Source organism: Cinclus cinclus, chromosome 8, assembly GCF_963662255.1.
Source record: "Cinclus cinclus chromosome 8, bCinCin1.1, whole genome shotgun sequence".
In the NCBI taxonomy this organism is placed as follows: Eukaryota; Metazoa; Chordata; class Aves; order Passeriformes; family Cinclidae; genus Cinclus; species Cinclus cinclus.
The window spans coordinates 14,555,826-14,577,237 of record NC_085053.1 but is presented as its reverse complement, the minus strand read 5'-3'; the positions used below and the strand labels follow the sequence as shown (position 1 = coordinate 14,577,237).

General features: G+C 39.0%; 1 protein-coding gene across 1 annotated transcript in view; it reads right to left on the bottom strand.

Moving 5' to 3' along the window:
- The window catches only part of TGFBR3 (transforming growth factor beta receptor 3), a 98,293-nt gene extending 79,024 nt beyond the window's left edge, over nt 1–19,269 (bottom strand). Inside the window, exon 1 of the mRNA XM_062497509.1 lies at nt 19,209–19,269. Coding sequence (XP_062353493.1) covers nt 19,209–19,269 — 61 coding nt within the window. The remainder of the gene's footprint in view (nt 1–19,208) is intronic.
- Nucleotides 19,270–21,412: the final 2,143 nt, after the last annotated feature.

Sequence of the window (21,412 nt, the reverse complement as noted above, 5' to 3'; positions counted from 1 at the left end):
CTCTAGCTTTCAGGGTGGGGTAGAAGGGTGAGGGTCAAAATACTATTTTGAAAAAAAAAATTAAGCTAAAAAAGAGGATCAAAAAGTTTTGTTTACTGTTCTGATTAAACAGATTCTGAGTAAATCCTGTCTGGTTTACAGATTCTCATCATCCCAGGTTACTGCTATAGAATCTCCTTAGGGGACAAGATGTATGCATACAAAATGCTACAGATTTGAAAACTGCTGCAGAAAACTTCTCTATGCATTCACCTTGCCAGATCACTGTTCCATTCAAAGACCAGATATAACTTACTACACCACCTAAGCCTCACCTACATGGCTAATGAAACAGGGTGATCTGCCAAAACATCACAGTTTATCCAAGGAGAAATTTACCAATACCTAGGTCAATATTAAAACCCAAACAAAAATCCCAAAACCTTTAACAATCTGAAAATGATGATCTGAAATGTCCAGTCCTTTCCTTCAAAAGCAGCAGTATTTTCATTCTAATGCAGCAATACAACACCTGCATCTACACAGCATATGGACATTTGTCCTGAACTTTCAAACACCTTTAAAACTACCCAAGATGAGTAACAGTAACTTTAACCAAGCTCATAGATCCCAGAAAGTCCTAAACAACCAAACAAATTCCTGTTATTCTATCCAGAAGAAGCTTCCAGGCAGAAAAGGAAGACATGGTGCAAAATAACAGGCTAAGTCAAGAGGCAATCTACTCTTCCAGAGACTGAATGTTAAATACACATGAAAGCCCAAGTGTTCAAAAGTAGATCAAAATAGGATTAAAGGATGTTGTTTCTGCATGTGTTTCAATGTCAGTATCCATTCTACCCAACTGAACTGTTTGGGGTCATGTCAAAATGATCATCTGCTGCCAGGTACTTGTATTGAAGACACCAGCCTCTCCAGTACAGAGAGATGCTCAATCATATCCATCTTCTACAGAATTAGGGACCAGGAAGTCTGAATCATCAGCACAGAATTTGAGTGATCAACAAAAGAATCCAAATCCCTTGCCATGACTGAGTTTTATTAGACATGATGACTTGATATGCAGTTTGTTGCCTCAAAGGAAGAGAAAGTTTTCTACAGGAGCAAAAGCACCTCTGACTCAGACCAGCTCTGAAACCGTCCATAATGGTTTATAAATAAATCTATACCATAGATCTATGGTTTTTAACCATAAAAAGGCTTAATAAATAAGTGAAAAGAAACAGCCTCTCATCAGTATTGTCCAGAGGTTTGTTTGCTGGGCACAATATCTGTCCACATCAAGTGCATGGTTTTTCCTCATCTTTTGCTGCTAATTCTATAAAACTGTCAATATTCAGGTAAATAAATAAAGAGATCTTATCAAGTCAACCACTTTTGGCCTGTATCTATGAAAAGCAGAAACCATCTTTTGTTTTTTCCTCCCTAAACTGGAAGAAATTGATCTTTGCCCTCTCAATAAGGCTGACTAAACAGGATGAGTGGAATACAAGCACAGAGATCAAGTGGCCTCAGAAATCTCTATTTTGAACATTTACACAAAAAGACTAACCAGAAACAACAAAAACAATACATGAATTTTATTAAGTTCAGCACTTACACCACACTCTAAACAGAACCTGTTTTCAAAGTGTGATGTTATATATTAAACTCAGCTGTTACTCTAATACTGACATGTGAAAAACAACTAACCTGCCTTCCACTGGACCACAGGCCATTACAGCACAGCTCAGTGTTGCCATCATCACAGGGAAGTTCTCAAAGTAAGATTACTTAAAACAGAAATTCCAGGTGCATAAACCTAGACAGATATTTTTCAGAGTATTTTCAAGATGTTGAGGATCTAATACTTTCGAAATGTTTGACTCCAGTTTCCTAAATACATAACTATCATTTAAATTGCAACTTGGCACTTCAGATAAACGGTTTTTACTAACATGGCTCCATTGCTATATTTTCCCCTTTTATAACCTGTTAACATTATTACCACTAATTTATAGGGAAAAAAAAAATTAGCAGCTGAAAAAGTGAGCCTGTCCTCAGGCAAGTAATTTGGTGGCTTTTAAATAAGACTTCAAATTAACCCTTTTTAACTAACACAGCAGGTTCTCTTTGAATTTTTTACCTGAAAAACACCACTTAAAGTTTATTCACATCTTCCTTAAAAAAAAGATATGGCAAAACACACTTAATGGAGGTGAAACTGATGGTGGGAGGATGTAATCAAACAAGACCTCGCCAGAGTGTCATAGTACAGCATATGCTCCATGCCCTGCCTGATCTTCCATTCCCCTGAACCAAATAGTCCAGCCCTGAAACACAGCAACAACCATACATGGGAAACAACAGAGTCACAGACTTAAATGGAATTAACATCTCAGAATTATATAATGAAAATTGGGACCAGAAAGATTATTTTGTCTCTATTGCCAGGAAAATGGAAGCATGCTCCCTCCTCTTGGAACCACAGAATGATAGAATGGTTTAGGTTGGAAGAGACCTTAAAGATCATCTAGTGCCAATGCCTCTGCCATGGGCAGAGACATCTCCCAGTACTCCAGGCTGCTCAAAGCCCCATCCAAGCAGGCCTTGAAAAATGCCAGGGATAGGGCTTCCACAACTTCCCTGGGCAACCTGTTCCAGTGTCTCCTCACTGTCACAGTAAAGAATCTGTTCCATATATCCAACCTAAACTTCTCCCTTTTCAGTTTGAACCTATTACTCCTTGTTCTGTCACTACACTTCCTGAATGAAGAGTCCCTCTCTGGCTCTCTTGTAGGCCCCCTTCAGATACTCCCTGGCCTCCATGCAACCTTCTCTTCTCAAGCCCCATCTTTCTCAGCTTTTCTTCAGAGGGAAGGTGTTCTAGTTCCCTTATCAACTGGACTTGCTGACATCTCCAGCCTGTCAGTGTCTCTCTGGATGGCATCCCTTCCCTCCAGTGTGTTGGCCACACCACACAGCTCAGTGCTGTCCGTGAAGTGGCTGAGGGTGCTCTTCTTCAGGCACTGCATCCTACCAGTCCTTTCCACACAGGCTGGGAGACTCCTCCAGCTCAAGCCAGCCAAAGGCATTTACAGGTAAGGAGGAAGTCCTTATACCTCCTCCTTCCTGCCCTCTCCCATGTATCTGTGATAACCATGAATTAAGAACCATGATAACCAGAAATTACATTATTTCCTTCCTTTCTTCACAGCCTTTGCCTGCTACTTATTCTTTTCACAGTTTCCCATTTCTTTTCTCAGTGAAACCCCATCTTCCTTCCTTCAGTCTCTACAGGAAAAGTGACCACAAAATTACTAGTTCACACCACTACCTTGAATATGCATCAAGGTGTACAAGAACACTTTTACTAGTCTTTGTTTCATATCTTTTCTTCATTATAACCTAACCTCATTGGGTCTGCATCACTTGGGCCTTTGCAATCTGTTCTGCTTGACTCACAAAGCATCCAAGCTTGACTTGTCTATATAAACACTGTGTGCCACTGGGTCATCACAGCAGAAGTCCATGCTGAAGGAAGATAAAACACATCACGCTTGTAAACACACAAGTGTTATCTGTTTAACCAGATACTACCAAACATGCAGTCACAGTGACCCCCAAAGCTGTGAACCTTGTATAGAGCCAAGTGTAGGTGCAGGGAAAAATGAGGTATATAACAAAAAAAAAAAAATTATAAAAACAGGAGTGCTGGTCAAAGAGCATTACCACCAGAAAATTACCTAGATTTTTAGGTGAGTTTTTTTTAAAAAACCTTGCTTTAATTAAATATTACCTGTGTTTGTGGTGAGCTTTTCAATAAAAAGCAACTTTCTTGGTAGACCTCCCGTAGCTATGCTATAGCCTTCAAATCAAGGAACTTCTGTCTTTTAGGGGTTATTCTTTGAACCTGAAATTGAATTTAAGGCCCCTTCTTGTGCCTAGGTGCAATAGCACTCCAAAAGAAACCTATAAGCAGTAATACAACATTGAAGAACACTTTTTATGTATGTCAGAAATTATTTGCAAGTTAAAATGCATTTTATACTTACTCAGTTTTTAATTAAAATAAAATTTGGGGGTTAAGTGAGCATTTCAATATATCTGTCCCCCTTCTGAACTGGGAGGCTCTGTAAGAATTATTTTATTTCTTTTTAAACCTTGGGTTTGAGTGGTCTGCTCTATTAAAATAAAGACAGTCTAAAGAGCATTACCCATACAAAGAGCTGAAGGTCACTGTCCAACTGTGCTCATTATCTCATTACATGGTCTAATTCAGTAATGTGCTTTCTTCCTGGATGTGATAATTACTTTCGTGTTTCTTTGTTTCTAACAGAAATGCAGAGATACTGGAATCTTTTAAGGAAACAGTGAATCATTTTGGAAGGCCGTGTGCAGTAAGGGTCAAAGTTACGACCCTTCCTAGTTTGTACCATTTCATGGCCTCCACTTCCCAAAGCAATCTGCTCTTGGATCCGTGCTCTTAGGAAAACAGCTCCTAAAAAAGTACGAGCACCAATAAAATGAAATTTTCTGGTGAGAAACATCTCAATATACACATTCAGAAAATGAAATTTCATTCTAAATAAGCCACAAAATCCAGAGGGACTGTGTGTTTCCCTTTCCACAGAGGACTGAAATCAGTAATATACTCACACCTTAATCAAGTTAGGGCCAGTATGTATACTGTAACACAGCCAAGCCCTGAAATCATTACCGTAAACCCAGCATACATGCTGAAGACTTTAGCAGCACATGCTGCCATCAACTCCCATGGAAATCTGTAGATTCTTGCAGGGATGTTGGGGTTTTATTATCTCACAGGGTCAAGCTCTTAGTCCTTAATCAGGCAAGAATCCAGATGAGGTCCATGGGAGATTTGCCAGGCAAAGGACTAAATGGAGAGTGAGAAAGGATGACTCTAAACAAGTTGGGAGCAGATCTTTACACACAGCAGAGCTTGCATATTGTATGCCTGATTCATAGGCAGTAATTTAGCTCATGCAGATGGCAGCCACATGTAAAAAGATTTGGCAGTATATATCCTATACTTGCGCCTCATCCTCACTGAAAGGAAAAAGGCCCATCAACAGACAGGCATTAGTTCAGTTATTTCAAATGTAAATTTTGACAGAATAAGTCCACGAAAAAGATTTTCAAAACTGTTAAAGCAACATAAAGGGATAAATTAAATATTTACTAACCTAGTATTCTTGAGGTTCTTTTCTACCCACCAGAAATAAAACAAACCCCACACCAAATAAAAGTAATCCTAAATTAAAAATTAAAATTGCCCACTTAGGAAAGGTCTCTCAAAAGGCCATCTGCAACATCAGAGCTCTGAAATTAATCACTCACTAATGAATCTCTTTCCATTCCCCCTGAGATGAAGTTCTGTTGAAGGAGTTTCCTACTAAAAGCCACCAGTCACTCTTCTCCTTGCTATCTGGGCAACAACTGTCACTTTTCTCACTACAGCCCTTCTTCCCTGCAGAAACACCAGAAGATTTTCTCCTCCTTGACTTCCTTTTGCTCACTTCTTCCTTTATTAAGCACGTGCCCGCTGTGTTATCCTACAGGCTTTCTCCCCATGTAGTTCTAGAAGGGCAACTGCAGAAACCCAGAGATGTGGCTCTATAAGAGTTAACTGATTCCACATTTTCTTAATGTACTGCCCAGCTGCTTGTTAGCTGTAACCAGAAGGAACACGCACATTGGCAGTTAACTGCTAAATGCATTTTCAGAGCTAATAAGCTGAAAACAATTCAAGCTCTGGACATGAATACAGAGTATGCTCCCAGGCGAGCAGCAGATATAAAAGGAGAACTGAGATGGCCTCCATATGAAATCACAATGGCTTTTCTCCTCAAATAATCTTTTAACTATTTTTTAAGGGAAGTTGGGGAAAAGAGTTTTAACTCAGGAAATAAGTTATTTTGCCCAATGCTAATGTAGCCTTTATAAGGCATGCATCTTAGTATCATTACTGCATGGAATAAAGTCTCAGGGAACCTCAAAGCAGATTCAGATTTCACAAAATATAAAATGTTAACACGCACATCTGAAGTACTTCCCTTTCAGAGACCCCACAGGTGCAGAAATCCATCTCTCTTTATGGCAAAGGTTCAACTCCCATTTAAGGGCTTGCACAAAGGAAGCATGAGCCCCCTTGACAGCCAGCAGTGGAATACAGTTCCTTGTCTTTTCCAGTGCAAGAAAACTCCTGTTGCTCCTTCTTCAACAAGAAAACAAACAAGACTTCAGGAATAAAAAATGCAGGCACATTTGTAAAAACTAACCACAAAATACTAACTAAATGTAAAAGTGCTAGATCGCAGAAGCTTTCTTGTCCCCTGACTTAACTGAAAGCAGAGACCTCAGTGAGCAGGATGGCTTTTTGCTTCCAACAAAAGAGCAACCAACACCCCAGCCCTACATATGGGGTAAGCAGTGAGAAACCTTCCCGTGAGACTTTCAAAGTGACTTGGCAACACTTAGAACAGCACTATTTGTTTTCAAGTACAATCAGTAAAGGATAGCATTATTCAGAAAACAGTCACAATATCCTGGAACTTACTAGATGCAAAATAACTTTGCAGTGCAGTCAGCAGTCTGAGGGGCCTCATACATGATTTGCAAGCTTTCAAACAGTCCCCTAGAAAGGTGGGGGAATGAGTAATCTCTCTTCCTGTTAAACATTCAAAGTACACAGAGAAATTATCATTGAGTCAGCACTTGGTGGCAATTCATTTGGTTTGCTGGAATTTTTAACATCCTGGAAGTGGCCACTGCTATACATCTTATATGCCTTTTTTTTAATTACCACTATTATTTTTGTAGAAGAAAAATACTATGTAAACAACCAATTTCAGCATATTTGTAATTAGGAGTTAATATCAGGTTTTGATTTGGGGGAAAAAGAAGAGCTAGAGACTGAAAAAAACCTTTTTTTTTTAACAAGTGGCATCTTAATACAATCAAACAATTAAACAGAGAAAGAAACTAATTCAGGGCCCAGTTAAACTATAAGGCTGGAAAGAGTTTAACAAGGTCAAATGTTTCAGGCTTTCACTTGCTTATATTGTAGCATAACACAGACTGTGAAGGGTTCCAAGCTCAGAGTCCAGAGGACTGTTGCCTCTCATTTATTCAACAATCTTCATAGGCAAAGCATAGAAGTTTTAACACTTGCATTGTACAGCAGCACATTTCCTTTTTGTAATGTATTGCATATCTGTTGGGAAACTGTGGGAAACTGTTGGCAAACCCTTGTTATGGGTAGAGTTACATAAGTCACACGAACAAAAAAAAGTGCTTCTATCAGCTTTTTCATGTACGTTTGGGTAAGGATGTATAGCTATGCCAGTAAATGAAATTGTTTTGCTACCATATATTCCAATTCTGAAAGGCTGTTATACTCTGTGGTTATGTCCGACTGTGGCACCAGGTGAACTACAGATCAAGTTACTCAAAACACTTAAACAATAGTTTGATACTCTACTTTTGTAGAAGGAAATTAATTTTTGACCTAGTACAAACATGAGCTGCTGCAAAAGAGGGAGGCTCCACTACCCTGCCACACACTTTCAAGGGTCCCTTATTTGCTCTAGCAATCGTGATGGTTCAGAGAAACCCAGCCACTTCTAGGACTTCAAAAGCTCTCTTGTAAGCACACAGGAGCCCAAATATTCTTCCCATCAGTGGACCAGTGGTTTGAATTCACTGAATGGAATGGAAGTTAACACCATGCTTTCACTAATATCTCATGAGACCTGTGATAATTTACTGGCCTGCAGAGGCAGGCTTAACATTACACTGCAAGGCAAGTTACTTGGTGAAGCATAAACCTGAGTGTATCCTGCTTTAGAAAAGCCACCACCCCCTACTGACCAACTGAAGTGCTGTATGAACATTTTCTAATGGGAGACAAACAGCTGAATAAAACACCCCCACTCCCTGCCCCAAGGACAGACCTGACCTGACTCATTATCAGAGAGAGTCCAGGCAGAGCAGTTCCACAGTCTCACTATTCACAGCCCTATAACCGGTGCCACCAATTTGGCTGGAAAAGAACCAAGTTCTTGTCGAGGACAAGCCACCTTTTTTCTGGCTAACAAGGCTACAGTAACAAATTGAATATATTCAGAAATACAGCACAGAAGTGTACTCTCATCTACCAATTTTTTTCGTTGTGCTTACTATTAACCATTAACAGTTTAGCTAATACCCTTGGATAGTTTACTGCAGTTTTCATTCACTGTAAATGCAGAGAGACCCCATATGTCACCCATTACACACTATTCAGCCATTGTATGAAAAAAAGTTTATCTTTAAAGCTTCCAATGTAACTGCAAATGTTCTTTGAGATCATCCAGGATATTAGGAAGATGCTTGTTTAAAAAGTCTCTTCCAGCTGTTCTATGTGTATATTAGGAGCATTACAAAGGCATCAAATACTCATTAGTGATGAGATCATCCTAACTAAAAAAACATACTGATACACATCTTGGATACAAACGATTACAGTGAGATATTGAAAACAAGAGGAAGAACATACCCCAAAGAGGGGAGAAGAAAGCATCACACTTATTGCAGGCTCCCACTGAACATGAGCAATTGCATGATTTTCCTTCACTGGCACAACAGCCCTTGCACAGCAGGTTCTCAGTCAATCTCTCTTCAGCTCCACCACCCATGGCCTAGTTAACAAAATGGCACAGAGGGTGTAACAAGAAGCAGCTTTGAAGAAAAAGCAAACAAACCCACGTGTCACCAATGGAGAAGGAAGGGCAAAAGACTTCAGAACACAAGTTCTGTTATCACTTCAGGACATAAACCCTTGGACTAAATCCATTAAGAAAGAGGATCTGTGCTCCAACATCTTCAAATTTCTGCCATTAAATCATCCTAGACATAATGCTATACAACTGTTACAGGATCAGACACCTACTGACTTCTTTAGAATAGGATTAAAGAGAAGAAGACACAGCAACTTGCACAAAGTTATGGTCTCAACATGAATCCATTCTCTCTGCAGCACTTGTAGCCCACCAAGCAGCAAGATGAATCCTCAAAAAAGCATTCTAGCAAGAGATGCCACCAGGGAGCACACGGACACCAATATACAGGCTAGTTCCATCCAAAAATTTAAGGAAAGCAACCGGAGCAAGATGACAACACAGGTATCAGAACTGAATCAACTTAATTAGTTCAGTCAGTTGGTACCAAAAATGTTGATTGCTTCCATTAAATTACTTCAGTCCACTAGGCCAAAAAAGCACTGATTCATTGCTCAAAAATCCTCCCGGGTAAATCTTGATTTCACTCCACTTTTTCTTTGAGCAATGTTGTCAAATCATAGACAGTTACATGAATGCTTGACCTATAAAAGCATCTGAAGTGCATTATTATTTCTCTGGAGAAAGAGGGAAAATACGTTCTAGGACTCTTCAAGGCAAGAAAAAAAAAAAACCCAAACGAGTTCATTGTTAGCAACTTCTACTTGAAATGTTTTAGACAATAATTTTGGTTAATCCTTTACGTAGTGCTTGTGTAATGCTGAAACAAACAGAAGAATAAGCTGGTTTGGTTTTCTCCACATACAAGACTTGAACACCACCATTAAGCAGTTCAATACTCAGAACTGTTTAATTAGAATTATTTTCTCCCGAATCATATCAATAAAGTTGAAGTTCAGTCTAGTATTTATAAGAGCTGACTTACAGGCTTCTTGCTGCAAACATACTTTTGAGATCCATTAAATGTATCAGAGACCTAGAATTAAGCAACTTTATTTTTTTTAATTGTTTTATTCAAATCAACCATCACATAGTCTTAAACATTATTTTATCTTGAGCATGAAATGGCTGAAAAACACCCCGGCTTTGCTAATTTCAAAAAAGAAAAAATATTTCAAGAGAACACAAGTAATGCAACCAGATCTATTTCAGGATTGCTTTTATTTTTCTGTTACTGGCATGAAGCATTTCTTACTCTGACATTTCAGTTTTCTTTGCTTGGTAATGAAACCATTACTAAGGTCAGCTAACTAGCTTTTTAACAGTAGGCACTACAGAAGCCTTTGTAAAGCATTACAATCACAACAAAATTCTAGTCTTCACAAAAATCTCAGACCTTTCTATGATGCACACTTGAGCTCTCTTACTTCTGTGATAGAAAATGTCATCACAGAGTTCAAACATTAGCTCTGGGAGAATGAAAATGAATGCAGTGAACAATATGGCCATGAGCACTATTATAGCAAGAAAAATAACTACTACTGGCCTAGTTCCAAAAAGCAACAGAGACAAGTAATTTCCAAAGTAATTTCTGAACAGTTTTCTTACCAATTTACTCAAATACCTATTACTTTTTCAGCTTGAAGGTGAAAATGTCCCACAGAAAAATTAATTACTGCTTTGAACTCATTAGCACTATAAAAGAAAATTCTGCCAGACTGACCTAACATTTCAAAGCAGAAGATACAGAAATCTGGCAACTTTTACAAAGTCTACCCTAATGCAGGAAACTGAAGCTACACCTTAACTTATATCACATTGCTCAAGCCATGCAAGGGATTTAATGCAGTTCTACATGCTGTTGCAAACTATCTCCCAATGATGCAAGAAAAGATTGACATTTCATCTGAAAATCATTTCTAGTACAGTCGCAGATTCTCCACTCCCTTGCTTTGTATGACTGAGTCTACTTCCTGCAAATAGGGGTTTTGTTTGTTTGTTTTTAAATAAGGATGGCAGGTAGAGTAAAAGTAGTAACTCCATGAGTTAAGACACTTCTCAGAACATCATAACTTATCTATGACTCGCCAAAACATCAACCACCTTGTTCCTTACCAGAGATCACAACAAGCCTCCGCAGTTCAGCATCCACGAGTCTAAAAACAAGCACAATAGGCAAAAAGTCTGACAGTGCCTTTAATAAAACCTTTGCCATTTTCATACCTCCAAAAAGGGCAGGGGGAGGTTTTGAAGATAACACCAATTAGAAACCTTAATTCTTCAAACAGTTCTGCATGGAAGATGCCAGGGTTGAACACATCCATGTTACATAGCGAGTGACCAAGACTGAGAGATTAAGTAACTCGTGGAGAGATGACAGAGGAAGTCACAAATCCAGATACAAGCCTTTCATATTTCAGTCAAAAGCAGAGGCTCAGAGATTAGCCCTATGCATTTAACACAGCTGTGGCCATCGGGCATGGGGACTCCACAAAGAGAACAGGTCCAGCAACCCTGTGCTCTCCTTCAGGAGTCCCTGCTCATGGCTGAGCCACAGGTGGAAGGAACTGAACTGCTCTGCCAGGCCACAACTCACCCCACCCTCTCCCAAAGGCCCTTCAGACACAGCACTTACATTCAGCCACCAGAGGATGAACACACACATCATGTCACACAGGCTGCTGTGCCTGGGCTGTATGAAGGGTGCACATCACTCCCCCATGGTTCTCAGACACAGCAGCACCTGTCCAGCCATGCCCTGAGGCACAGGACCTTTTATGCTACAGAGCAGATGTTTCCCCGGAGTAACCAAACTGCCCATTTGGACTCAACACATGCACCAATACACAAAATATGTGAGCGCTGCTTTTGAAGTTCTTGATCTTCCACAGATTTCCTTAAAGCAACTCCAAATATGCAAACTGAACTATGTTAAGCTACTTCAGCAATAGCTACATTTTCAAATAACCTGTTCACCTCTATCCATTTTCATACAATTCGTGAAGCCTGAAGAATCACGAAGGCATTATGACATTAAGTATCCAGTCACCCCTCCCTGATTTTTACACATTAATGAAAGGCATGCATTCTTCTGAAGGAAAAAAATTCATTTTGACATAGTAGCTAGAATCAAAATAACTTGAGGAGCATCTTGAGTAGGGCATATATATTACTGCTCCATTCAAATTAAAAATAATAACAAAGAAAAATTTTATTTATTCTGAAACAGACTGCATTCATCATCCTTTCCAGAACACAAGACAAACCTGGTGATCTAGGAAATGAAGAAAAAGAGGAAAATGAGTGAAAATAACCATAAAAAATAAATTCTTCACTCACTCGTTGCTCCAAATGTTAAGGAAAACACACTAATTTAAAATTCAAAAAGAAAACAACAGAAAACCCCACCACCAAAACACCAGACCTGTTTCAGATGAAAGCAAACTTTTTCCTAAAGAGATAAAACAGCAACAAACCTTACATATGTTTCCATCACTCAGCCCCAAATTCCTTTACTTGTTACTTCTTCACTGCACTACTTCAATAATGAGAGTAATGACATTTTTCAGTTTAGTTATTTCCATCCCTGACAGGTAAAATCCCTTTTTTATTAAATGCCTATTAGTAAGTCTCTCAGTGTGGAAGCTGCCAAAAAAAAGAACAATAGCTCCATCTTTTATAAGGTACACTTATGAAGAAAACCACACTGTGCTTAAAGCAACTGCACTTCATGGCATTACTAAAAACCTTTTCTTTTGTCACCGAGGGTCAAAACTTATCCTTGGTGAAATTCCATTGACTTAAAACAAGTTTACACCAAAGAGGAATCCAACTGAATGCCTTCAGGTAATGAAACATGGTATAGTCTTCGTGCTAAATATACTTTTTTCACTCCAAATTCATCTCTCCTATGACTTACAGCCTAAGGGACTTCAGTTCATTTTGTCATTAGCTACAGAGGATGAAATTGTTTCTCTTCCTTGAAAAGGCATGTCTTTAGTCCCTATATTTTTTCCACACTATAACATTGCCAGCAGTAAAATAAAGACATTGAATCATACAAGCATATTTCAGTGGAAGGAGCCTATAAAAGAAAGATTTGAAGAAATTCAATGCAATTTTCATGTGAAAATAGCAATTGTTTTTCTAATAGCAGATACTTCATTTCTTCTTGCAACACCCCAGGATCCCTTTTGGGAATGCTGGGTATGGAGTGAAGTCTAATCTTTAGTTAACCGAATATGCCCTTTTTCCTTTTATATTAATTAAAGGGACAGAGGGCTCATGTAATCTGTAAGACAAATGACAGATAGAAAAGCTAAGAAGGAGTTAATAAGGGCCTGCAATACAGAAAGGTTATTAAAAGATCTACAAGCAAGACCTCAAATCCCAATTCCCTTCAGAAAACAAAAGAATTATTTTTAGCAAAGTATTTATAAAATAATTATGTGAAGCTTAGAACTTGTTAAAGACAAGTTCTCTCCTTAAAAAAAAAAAACTTGAATAAATTTCCTTACAAAGACAAAGATTAATGCCATTCCCCATTCTGTGCCATAAAATTTTCCTCAAAACTACTTTTCATCAGTGGAGTACTTCCCTCCAGAGACCCTCACTAACACTGCCATTTGCCTGCATCTACACAATTCCAGTACTGTATTATGGGCTTCATATTTCTTGAGATTCCTTTGGCATCACCCAGAGTCAGTTTAAATCAAGGAACCAGATATTCATGTTTAGTGATAAATGCTCAGGTTCAGCAAACACTTTGATAGACACTCAGCTGTTCTGCTGAATCAGGACCCACAATCCCACATCCTACTGCTCCACATGGGAGCAGAATTGTGCAGAATTCTACTGAAATTCAACTACTTCTAGCTTGAAAGCCTTGCTGATACAGGAAAAATGAAATCTGCTCAGTTCAAGCCATTCCAAGTCTGTGACAATTAAGTCTTTGAAAATACATAACCCTTCTCTGTATCCTGACATTCTAAATTCCTCAGAATTTTTTTGTGGGTTTGCAAGATAAAAAAAAAAAAAACAGTATTTAGGCATAAAACACATAGAAATGGCACAGGATTTGACTCAGTTGCTGAAAGACAGACAGATGACCAGATTTAAAATGTAATTTACAAAGGAATGGATCATCATGCAGCACAAGAATGCTGAAAACTTAAGTTAGAGGACACAGAGATTTAGTCTAGCTTCCCAGTTTTAATCGGTCTTTGTACTTAAAGTGCTCACTTACAACAATTTACTGCTTTAAAGGTATTATGTTTTGTGTGAAATGAAAATTAACTCTTTTTTTAATGTATATTTTGGCAACTCAAAGTTATGTCACAGAGTTCATTGACATGAAGTTAGGGAATCAAATTATGAATTCCTATCCGATAAACATGTGGTATTAAGATGCTTCAAATCACCATCAGGGTGCTGAAGGAATAAAAAACAAATTAGAACAATTTTCACTTTTAATAGCCAGTCACTGGTTTCTCAATAGCATTTCTCAGAACTGAGAGCATGTTAGCCTCCCCTGAAGAGCACGGGCATCCCGATGCAGCTCCTGCAGGAGGGCTTGCAGCCTTTTCAACATGGCACAGCACATGAACCAGCTCCTCTAATTCTCTCTGAGACTGCAAATCTTCAAATGTTCCGAGTGCTGGTTCATCTCATCCTCAAAAGTCTGAACACCCAGACCATAAACAGATAGGAATATGTTTACAGGAGGCAGATTATGAGAAAAAGCATATTATGAGGAGGCTGATTATGAGAAAGAATTGCAGGGAAAGGGAGGTAGAGAGTGAAATCCTCACCCATTCAAAAACTACAACCAGCCTGTGCTTTACTTCAGTCCTAAGAATTCAAGATCCAACCTCTGTCCCTTGGTTCTCATCCTCTAAACACAATTTAAACAAAAAATACTCCTCACTTCTGGCAACAAATACTTTGGGGAAAAAATAAAAATTAACGTCTAATTACATCTGGGAAATACCCAGCAAACACTTAAAAATAGAAGGAAATTTAACACCCAGTGTATATATTTTTATATCTATATGTTTGTTTGTTTTTTTTTTTAGATCACGTCCTTCACCTTCCAGTGGAAGGTTTTTCTACTACACTTTGAATAATCATATACTGCTTTTGGAAACACAGTGTTCAAGGTCAGGGGAAGTTCATCTTTTATAAAAAAAAGGAAAAAGTAGCTGTCATGACAAGGCCTGTTTCTTCCTGTTTTTCCGCTTATTAACATGGCACACATCACCATCATATCTGGGGGGCACAGATCCAGAAGATACACAAGCTTGCAAGTGAACAGCCTTACTGAAAATGAAGCACATATGCTCTGAACAGTGTAAGATTACTTACAAGAACAAGCATGTAAAAAGAAAGAAAAACCAGCTAGGATTACAATAGAGTGGAGAACCAGGGAGTAAAGAGCTGTTGAAAGGAAACCATAAAGACAAACCTAACATGAGCAGATAAACCAGTAACCTCAGTATTACAGAAAACAGGTAAATTCATCAAAATATCTAATTCTTACAGGGTCTTCATTTGCCTGACCACAACCAAGAAACTCTGTCATAAGGAGAGAGGTGTCTACAAGTCAAGCACAGGCAATGCTAAATATCAGGGGGGTTCAAAGGAAAGTGAACGTGGCTCCATGGGCAAATTCTGGTTGGTATCAGATACCACAGCTGTGCTGCTTTCTGAGCAGCAAGAATGATTGGCACCAACAGAAATCTACCCCAGAGGATGGAATGATAACCTTTGGGCAGTGTAGGCAGTAGACAGTCTAGTAGACAGTCTAGTAGACAGTCCATAAGCTGTTTCACCCTTTTGTCTTCTTTCTAGCTCAATAGTAATGGAGGAAAGAAAGAAGGAAAAATAGAAGTTAAAAAATGCTTCTATTCCTTCATGGAGAAACCTGTCTTGTTGAAGGCTTGGCCCTCAAGGTCTAGAGCAGCTATGCATTTCAGTTGTCCTCAAAGACATTTTATTAAGACATGCATCATGCACCCAACTGCACTGACTTGCCAGCAAGTAAAATAAATATGTTCCAGTCTTTGATTTAAGCCACGTTAGGACAGAATATTTTTGCTCCAAGATTTCAAAGCCAGACTAATTTAAGAGGTTATCCAAGGCCTGGATAACTGTGCGCAATTCTGAATGTTTGCATGGAGTTCCTACTGCAGGTTGCCAGACCTTAATTTAATCCCACTTCAAAAACTTAATTCCTTCAGTCGGGCAGATAGCTTGCCAGCAGTTTTTCTCTCCATCCTGCCTTGGACTTTCCATGAAGTAGAAAAATCTCAGAGTAATCAAGGTTTTCTTTGCAGTCTTTTTCTGTCCAATTAAAGCTGTATAAATAAAAGCTTGTAAGAAATCCATGTACAAGAAAAAAGCAAATCAGATTCACATAAGCATTTAGCTACATAGATCCAGGTAGTATAAAGACGTAGAAAAATAGGCAAATATTCCTTCAATATTTATATAGACTATTTTCAATGCAGTTTATGAGGTGTAATCTTTAAGCTATTAGCTTGAAAAAAAACCGCAGATCTGTGACTTATCTTTGACCATCCAATTCTGTACATCATGTTGTGTTAACTCCAGGGTTTGGGGAGTTTTGATATATTTAACACTCTAGTACCTTCAAGAGCAAGAATAGAAAAAAAAAAAAGAAACCAAACAAAACATAGATTCTGTCTAGAAGCTACCTCACTTATACATGAAAACACAAGAATGCTGAAGCTATTATAACATCAGCAAAACCACCCCCCAAACCAGTAGTAGCAGTTTCAGTGTAGGACTGGCAAACAAAAGCAAAGCGTTCTCTGCTGCAGCAGCTTCACTTCTTCAGAAACTAAGAGCAGGCTGGAAAAAGCCTCAAATGTATAAAAATCAATACCCTAGGGAGGTGGCATGCTGCCCCCTGCCTCCCCCAGGCTCCACCACAAGCAAGGGATTTTATTTATACTTCTTAACTTTATTTAGACTTCTATTTTTATTTATACTACTACATTAGTGGTTCAGGACTGAAAAAGCACAGGTCCTGTATGCTGGCAATTAAGAGCCAAGCCTGCAGTGCCCTGGCCATCACACTGACCAGAGCTCAGGGGCCTCTGCCAGCTTTTCACACAACTGGAATGGGTTGTGTGCTCCCACCTGCCCTTCACCTAGATACACAAACTCCCTGCATTTACAGTATAACTATACACACATATACATATATATATACAAACACACATATATATACACATGCATACACACACTATATACTTGTATATATATAAAGTCGCATTAAAAGGACTCAAGGTCCCAATTTGCAAAAGATCTATCTAAATAACCTTCAGAGAGCTGTCCTTCTTCAATTTTAATTATATCTGCCTGACATCTCTTCCCTCTTCATCATAGTCCATCGGTTATTGCTCTTATCTTATTGTACTCATTTTACTCTGTAAAGGACATTATCTAGCTGTTCTCATTAAGAATTCATTGAAAAAAATTAAAAAGCATGGTAGAAAACCAAAATATACAGGCACGTACAGCCAGAAACCACAAAGACAGTGCTTCCTCACCTTCCCCTAACAAACCATGACCCTTCCTACTCCCTTCAGCTAATTTCTTCCCATGCAGACAGAGGGAAAAATCAGACTCCAAGAACGAAAGAATTTGAAACTAGCCCTCCTCCAAGCAGGGTGCTGGACTAGACTTCCAGAGGTCCCTTCCAGCCAAAATTATTCTGTGACTCTACTTATGAATAAGCAACTGACTGAATCCCAAGCTTTTTGAGAGTTTGTTTCAAGAATGTTTGCCAGAGGAAAACACAGAATCGGGGAGTAAAAACCAAAAAAAACCACAATGAATTTCAAGACAGACATATCATGTTTTCTGAGCACTGAATAACTGTCTAGTAGTAGTACTGTTTGATAGCACTATTAAATCAGTGGTTTTAATTAAAGCTGGCATTAAGAGGTTAGCTGACTTTATAGGCAAGCATCATCCTCAGCAGCAAAACAGAATTATGGTTGTGATCAATTAAAAAAAACTTTTCTGCACTGCACTGCCACTTCCTTTTAAAGTAGATTTTTACACATCTAGAACGATACAGATTTGCTCCAAGTAATGCTTCTTCTCAGCCAAGTGCAGCACTGATGTCCTCAGCTCAAGCTGCAGACATATTCAGACACACCCTGCACTGCTGCAAGTCTGTCTGTAATGAAGCTATTGCAAAATGTCAGCATCACGTACTATTAAACAATCAAAATTACTAATGTTGGATAGATGCCTTCAAGGAGGTCAAACCCAGAGAAAGTCCCACAAGGCTTGAGGGCTTGAAATAACATAATTTTCCATGCTGAAGAAGAAATTAAGCCAAATTGTAACACATCTAATTGCTCAGCCCTGTCTCTTCCAAAGCTGGTCATCTTTTCCACAGTGAGGACATCTCAGATTTAAGCAAGCCATCTGTCCACTGTCAACTTTTCCCACTGTCTCATTTTGACTGACTGTATATCCACTCGGCCATTTCTCCAGAGACCCACGCTGTATACAAGCTGGACACATAAGAGGCTTCCCCTTGCAACCACAGAAAGAACTTTGACAAACAAACATACTGAGTAGAATCACTTCAGGGCTTGAAGAAACTACAGAATAAACTAGGCACTTGAACTCCACAGATCTTTCCTTTCTCTGTCACAAGTTATTGCAACATACTGCTTTAAAAATCCCCAGCTAGGCCAAAATGTGGGACAGGAACAATCCCCTTAAATGGTGATGCATGTTCCCAAACTACAAGGACTCCATTAAAACTGACAACTGTTATTAAAAGGTTTTTGCTATCATCAGTAACGGCTGACCATAAATCAGGTCAGACAACTGCCAGGAATGACCTGGGTGAGGCTTATCCCAGTAAGGCAGGAAGGATGGACAAACTCAGTGTCCTATTATGAACTTCTCTAGGATTTTGTCAGACATTTTATAAAGTCAAATAATTGGGGCTTAATTCCAGATTATAGGTCTTGGAGGCAGCATGCAGCTGAGCTGGTACACCCTTTCATACCAGCTCTGTAGAGAGACTCTAGCAGCCTCAGCTCCACCAGCCCAACCCTGAACTTGGGGAAATAAATCCAGTGTCTTGGCAGAGCCAATAGCTCATCATGCTGACAGAGCTACCCTGCTTCCACTCCCAAAGGCTTCCATACCAGTCCCCCCTTTATAACACATGTGTACCATGCAATTTTTAAAAATAAATAGGTAAGTAACCTAAATAATTTACATTACTACTGTAGTTCTTAAATTATTTCAAGAGTGAACATAGGTGCAAAAAATATTCTTATAGGATTGTTTCTCACATCATATATGATGCAATTACGATCACAATAATTTTATAGAAAACCTCGACATAAACAAACCTGAGCTGATTTCTGATCAACAATTCTAAATATGCACAACCAGTTACACTGAATGAATCATTTGCATAACACCACCTACCTGCAGCTGCAAAGCACAAAACCATCAAAGCAAACACTGAAGTCACACAACTTGACAACATTTTTGTAAATGCTGTGCCTTCTCAAATCAACTTGCTTTGTGGCTCTTCATGTAGATTTACTTTCTTTGAAATTTATGGTGTTGCTTTGAAATCAGATCTTCTGGACTTTTAACTGCCTACAGAAAGAAGTAAAAATAAATATTAATACAAATAGAACTTACAGAATTGTTATTAGATACTTAAAATTATCTTTCTTGTAAGAAGAGAAACAGAATCTTAAAGGACTAGTAGGGGAATGCATTTTACATTGCCAGATACCCTAGGTACCAATAACCTAGTACTCTTCCCAATAACCTAGTACTCTTCCCTCTGTATTTCAGTACTTCTTTGCAGATGTTGCTCTCTTATATTATACATTGTGCAAGTTAGGATCTGCTTGGAAGTGAGGCCCCAGAGTCCTTTCTGTCAGCTAATACTGAAGTCCCACTGAAGACTGCCAATGGTACTCACACCCTCAGACATGTTTATTTTAAGTAATCAGACTTTCTCTGGGGCATATAAACATTTGTTTGCTTCTTTATCTTTTGCTACTTTTATTACAGCATGGAGAAATGTTTCACATGTGCTCTAGCTGGTTGATGGGTAAATCTATAAATTTAACTCATCATTTCTCAGTGTGACGAACTCTGAAAACTTTTCAATGCCACTTGACACTAAATATAAACAAAAACATAAAACTGCTCAGAATCTTTATTTTAAGAGATTTCAAGACATGATATACCTGGTCAGTTAAACAACTCTAGTGTGCTATGCTAATAAATGACAATACAGCTGACGCCTGCAAGCCTTACAAACATTGAAAACTATGACCCCAGAATGCATGCTGCAGATTTTGGAGGGGAAACGCTTAAGCAGAGGCACAATATCCTCTCTTCCACCTTTCTTTTTTTTTACTCTATTCTCATTCATCTAGATGTCTAGAATAAGATTACAGACCAAGGAGGTAAAGAACCAGAACTCTTGTATTGTGCCTTCAGGAGCAGATGACACATGGACCCTTGGCAACCACTGACGCTCACCATGAAGCAATGCAAGAAATTACAAACCCCCATCATTGGGTAAGTGATAGCAAAATGCTGAGACAGAATCAAAAAATCTGAACTGTGGCAACAGGAGCACTATTTAAAAGATTCTTACTGACATTAAAATGGAATACAAGGACAAAAGGCCAGATTCTGTTACACAGTGTGTGCCATGCTCTGCACCAGCAGAAGTTTGCTCTACAAAAACCTGCACCTAGAGCAGCACTTCAAGAACAGCACCCCTGGGGCTATGAGGAACCTCGAGGAACTCCTCAGCAGCATTTCTGCATGGATTATTTGGCAGGGACAGCACTGACCCGTGTGCAGGGAGCTGCACCTACACACCTGAAAGGGCTATCAGAGCCTAACTCCAGCTCCTGGAACCTCCAACTGGTCTTGGCAGTGCTGCAGATCCCACCAGGAAGTGGGAGCAAAGCCCAGGAGCACTCTGCAGGCTGCTGGGAACAACCAGACACACACTTCTGCAGGACAGCAGCATATGGGTGAGCAAGGAGCGGACTATCTGTCACAGCATGGGGGCTCATGCAGCTCCTCTTCAAGCTCAGTGTCCCACTGAGTAAAATGTAAAATGCACTTTTGGCAAAATGGCAAGACATGACAAATACTGAGCATTATTTGTGAAGTCAAATATAAACTGGAATAATTTGCTACTCTTTCTTTAGATGAAAAGAAACCTAACTCTACCTGGTGATAGTATTTGGTTACTAGTTCATTTTTAAAATGCTGCCATAAAGAAAAATGATCAAATACAGCAAACTATGAGATTTCTAGTCAGGGTTATCTATACAAGACCATCATAATGTTCTGCAAGATGTCATATGTGCAAACAGGCAATGAAGAAGCATCCTGAAACACAAGATACTGATGTAGAGCCATTTTACCACCAACAACGAACACAAGAGAAACCAGAAAAAGAGCAATTACAGCACATATGCTAATATACCAAATAAGATAACACAAGATATGACTTAGATCACCCTTCCACCTGCACAAACCTCTCATTCCTCAATGACAGTTTTATAAAGCATCAATTTGCGTAGAAACAGGGAGCACAGGAAAAGACCTGGAGAGAAAGAAATGACATTTGGAATCCCATGCTG